The sequence below is a fragment of the Lolium perenne genome, chromosome 1, assembly GCF_019359855.2.
Source record: "Lolium perenne isolate Kyuss_39 chromosome 1, Kyuss_2.0, whole genome shotgun sequence".
In the NCBI taxonomy this organism is placed as follows: Eukaryota; Viridiplantae; Streptophyta; class Magnoliopsida; order Poales; family Poaceae; genus Lolium; species Lolium perenne.
Window position 1 is genome coordinate 255,905,212 of NC_067244.2, and position 3,962 is coordinate 255,909,173.

General features: G+C 48.4%; 2 protein-coding genes across 5 annotated transcripts; one reads left to right on the top strand and one right to left on the bottom strand.

The window, feature by feature from the left end:
• Nucleotides 1–265: 265 nt before the first annotated feature.
• On the bottom strand, nt 266–3,270 carry LOC127327712 (uncharacterized). 4 transcript variants are annotated; one of them, XR_007868685.2, is made up of 4 exons: nt 2,880–3,266; nt 1,893–1,910; nt 1,563–1,801; nt 266–1,261 (listed from the first exon to the last, which is right to left on the bottom strand). XR_007868685.2 is itself a non-coding variant. In XM_051354504.2 (3 exons), the coding sequence occupies exons 1-3, from the start codon at nt 3,196–3,198 to the stop codon at nt 1,617–1,619; spliced, it is 522 nt and encodes a 173-aa protein (XP_051210464.1). In that variant the 5' UTR covers nt 3,199–3,266; the 3' UTR covers nt 1,403–1,616. The 4 variants fall into 4 exon arrangements, 2 of the variants coding, with proteins under 2 accessions (XP_051210464.1, XP_051210465.1); XR_007868686.2 differs by lacking the exon at nt 266–1,261 and adding an exon at nt 1,403–1,470; XM_051354504.2 differs by lacking the exon at nt 266–1,261 and having other exon boundaries at nt 1,403–1,801.
• Nucleotides 512–1,462, top strand: LOC127327711 (transcription factor WRKY19-like). Its single transcript, XM_051354503.1, has one exon. The coding sequence runs from the start codon at nt 512–514 to the stop codon at nt 1,265–1,267; it is 756 nt and encodes a 251-aa protein (XP_051210463.1). The 3' UTR covers nt 1,268–1,462.
• Nucleotides 3,271–3,962: the final 692 nt, after the last annotated feature.

Genomic DNA, 3,962 nt, shown 5'->3' on the forward strand with positions numbered 1-3,962 from the left:
ACGCGAACGCGAACCGGTTCTTTTCCATCCTCCTCCACGGCTCCACGGTTACAATCCATGAATCTTCCAGGAAAAACACACTCGACTTCATGCCATTTTACCTTTGCCATTACCCTGACCGGTGATGGTGACGCCACTGGCTACTGCGGCCAGCCACGTCACGGTGCCTGTGTTGGAAGTTAATCATTCAGTTAAGACCGAAGTGTAGCAAGTGGTCAGATATTATGGATAGACAGTCTCGTTGCCTAGGAGCAGATGACAGATGTGTATTATTCTCTTGTGTTATGTTAGTCACAAACTTTTCAACGGTCTTCAGTCAAACCTCGAGACTGATCAATTCCCAGCCAAGAACAGTAGCTCGTACCGTACTCAGTCCAGCACTATAAAACCTCACGACCCGACGACTCCCCGTCAAAGCCACACCAATCATCACAAGAACAAACCCACGAACGCGCATACACTCTCATGAGACAACACTGATCGATCGATCAAGTCCAGCCGAGTACCGGGCATGGAGGACATGGTGCTAGCATCGGAGCTGGACCGGCTACAGGCGATGGCGAGGGAGCTGGGTGCGCAGGTCGACAACAACGACGCGCCGGCCGCCGCGAGGGAGCTCTGCGGCGCGCTGGCCGCGTCCGTCGACAGGGCCGTCTGCCTAGCCGGCTACGGCGGTGGCAATGCCGGCGCCGGTAAGAACAGTGGCCAGCCGAGGAACAGCAGCAGGAAGGCGGCCACGGCGGCGAGGACCAGAAGGCAGGTGCGGGTGGCGTCGGTGCAGGACACGGCGCCGCTCGACGACGGGCTCAGCTGGCGGAAGTACGGCCAGAAGGACATCCTCGGCGCCCCGTACCCGAGGGCGTACTTCCGGTGCACGCACCGGCACACCCGGGGCTGCCAGGCCACCAAGCAGGTGCAGCGCGCCGCCGGCGATCCTCTGCTCTTCGACGTCGTGTACCACGGCGACCACACCTGCTCCAAGGCCGACGTGCCGTCGCGTCTGATCAGCCCGGAGCAGCAGCCACCTGCCTCCGGCCAGGAGCAGGGCTCGCCGGCTGGGACGCAGGAAGGGATGCATTGGTGGGCGGCAGAGCCACCCGCGGCCATGGACGGCTGCTGCCCGCCAACAAGCTCCTGGTACCAGCATGCCGGTAGCTATGGCTACGCTGCGGCTGCCGGCCTTGGGACTGACATGGACTTCGAGGCTCAGCTCGACGAGTTCTTGAATCCGACCAAGTTTTTCCAGCCAGAGATTCAGACCCTGTAAGGCGCCGCGCTAGAATTAGATTCAGACTTGCGTGATCACAGGTTACAGGTGGTACACCTATCATATGATCAGTTATCACTACGGCAGCTACATATAGTATCTCTATTGGTCATACACCGGCCACTGGAACAAGAATTTAGAAGAAATGGCACTACCTCCATAACTCCAATATATTATGGATTAGCATATCCACAAGAGCCAACCTGTGCAGTTTATTAAACATGCCTTTATAAACTACTCCAATTGAGCAAAACAAATGTACACTCCTACGCTAGAATGTCATCACAACACGTACCGAAAGCAATCCTCAATGATTTACAAGCACGGTCTGGGAAGCTAACGAGAGCATCTAGACAGAACTCTTTTCCTTGTTGTCCTGGGAAGCTTCGGAATTGCTCTCCTCTCCATCCTTCAGCTTTCTTAGAGCCCCCCTCAGCCCCAGCACGATGAACAGATTGGTGAGTGTAAGTAACGATTCTGCTGACCCATGTAGCAAGTCCACATTAGAAAGAGAGGTCCCATAGTGAACTTTGGCTGAAAAAGGACGGCACCTTAACGGTAAATACTTGTTGTAGGGATTTAGACGAGGTATGTTAAGATTCACTCAGAATTATGATGCAATTACCATATATCCCAGCAGGTACTGCTCCGGGGATAAAAGGCCGGTGAAATGTGCATGAAACAACAGGGAAATAATTAATAATGTGAGACACAATTTTCTGCTGGCTAAGCTAATTAGAGAGAGTGATAGTAAGATTTAAAACATAACAGGCCTATGTGTAGAGCAGACGAACAAAAGTACACGTTTTGTTCAACATTGAGTCCCAACAAAATTGCAAGACTGTGATCTAGGAATAAACTATCCTAGTATCTTTTTCGTGGACCGTGCAGCGTGCACTATACTGATTTCAACAACCCAATTTCCTACCACTGTGTTAACAAAAATCAATTCAGTAGCGAAATTCACATACTAGATTTTCATTAGTCATCTCTTTTCCGACCTCCCCTAAATTATGTAATGAAAATTGATCCAAAAGAGACGAGCATTTTTAAAGAAAATAGTACATGCTCGTGAATTATCGCAATATCAGGCAGTTTTTATAACCTGCAGTGAACATTGTGTGTTTAAATTTATCCATTCCACACTTAACATGTTTACACACCTAATAATGCTACCACTTGCAATGTGTTGTGGAGCATCTAAGTAACAAACTGTTCAAATGTAACCTGAATACATATACCTTTTATTTCGTTCAAATATTTCTGACAGCCACATAATGTGTGTGTCGTTTTGTTTCAAGTTCTCCCACTATACCGTTCCTCTAATTACTTGACAGTTCTCATCATGAAGACATGAAATCAATTTCCATGTACAGCATCATGCCTTCATCTATACTAACAACTAACAAGCAAGTGTTCAACTTCTGAATATAACGAAATTAACGAATAATACATCATTCATGTCTATTGTTGTGAAGTGTATACATGGATTGGCTAGCCCTTTCCATCAATTCGGACTTTTGGTTCAAGTGGCTAGTGCATGAAGCTTAACATGGTATCAGAGCCCCAGGTCGTGAAATCGAGAGAGGGGGGAGAAGAGGAGGACGCGTACTGGTGGCGCCGACGAAGGCGAGGAGGAAGTAGAAGCCGAAGAGCGTGAGGCCGGGCGCCGTCTTGGACCTGGTCATGAAGTAGAGGAAGCCGAGGTAGGGGAACAGCGAGACGGCGAAGAGCTGCGACGCGATGCTCTGCGAGTCCATGGTGGGCGCCCACGGGTCCACGGGGAGCAGCCCGCACCGCACCACCGCGCTTCTCCTGCTCGTCGGCGCCCTCCGCCTGGAGATGCGGACCCGGCCAAGGAGGCAGCCGCCGCCGGGTCTCGCGGCGGGGAGCGCCGGCGCTGGCCCGCGGCAGGCGGCGGTGGCCAACATTTGGGCGTGTGGAAGGAGGGAGCTGCTCGTTTTTTTTTTCGAGATGAAGCTTTCCCGGTTTTGTGTGGCTCGCGTTGTTCTCTGGTGGATGACGCGCAGAACTGGGCTGGGCCGTTAGGGAGTGTTTCATAGTAACTTTTCATTACATAAATCCTCAACATAATTAGAACTAGTTGATCCCCCGCGCGTTGCTGCGAGTATTTTGGTCAATTTTTTTGAAGTAAAACATGTAATGATAGATTTAATTCAAATTAAATGTTTGCATATCAATATACAAATTAAAATTGCTATCAAAATAATTCTTGTCAGCTTGCTATCTTACATCTCGTTGAAATTTTTCAAAACAAAAGATAATTCCAATTAGCTTGTTATATATCTCACATCTGTCTTGTTGAACCATAACACAAACACTGAGTGAATATACTTCAGAGAATAATAACATCAAAGTTTAAAACACCGCCATGAGGGTGAGGTAGCCCGATTCATCTTCTTAATACGGGTATAAAAGAATAAAACTACAAAAAATAATTCATGCCCTTGAAGGAATTCTGATTTAAACAACCAAATGTAAGTACGCACAGTCCTCAGCTTCTACAATCTTCAGTAAGCAACAATAAACCTCACATGTATGATGGGCAGTTCTGAAATTGGTAAAATGACTTCGCCAATTAGGGGTGCCAAAATCCACTGCATTATGACAATTGGAGATCATACCCAGTAATAGGAACTTATCATGTTCATCAATCTGTGTTTATTTTCTTGTT

Coding starts and splice junctions, on each gene's coding strand:
- LOC127327711 (XM_051354503.1), top strand. CDS start 512: ATGGAGGACATGGTGCTAGCATCGGAGCTGGACCGGCTACAGGCGATG.
- LOC127327712 (XM_051354504.2), bottom strand. CDS start 3,198: ATGTTGGCCACCGCCGCCTGCCGCGGGCCAGCGCCGGCGCTCCCCGCC.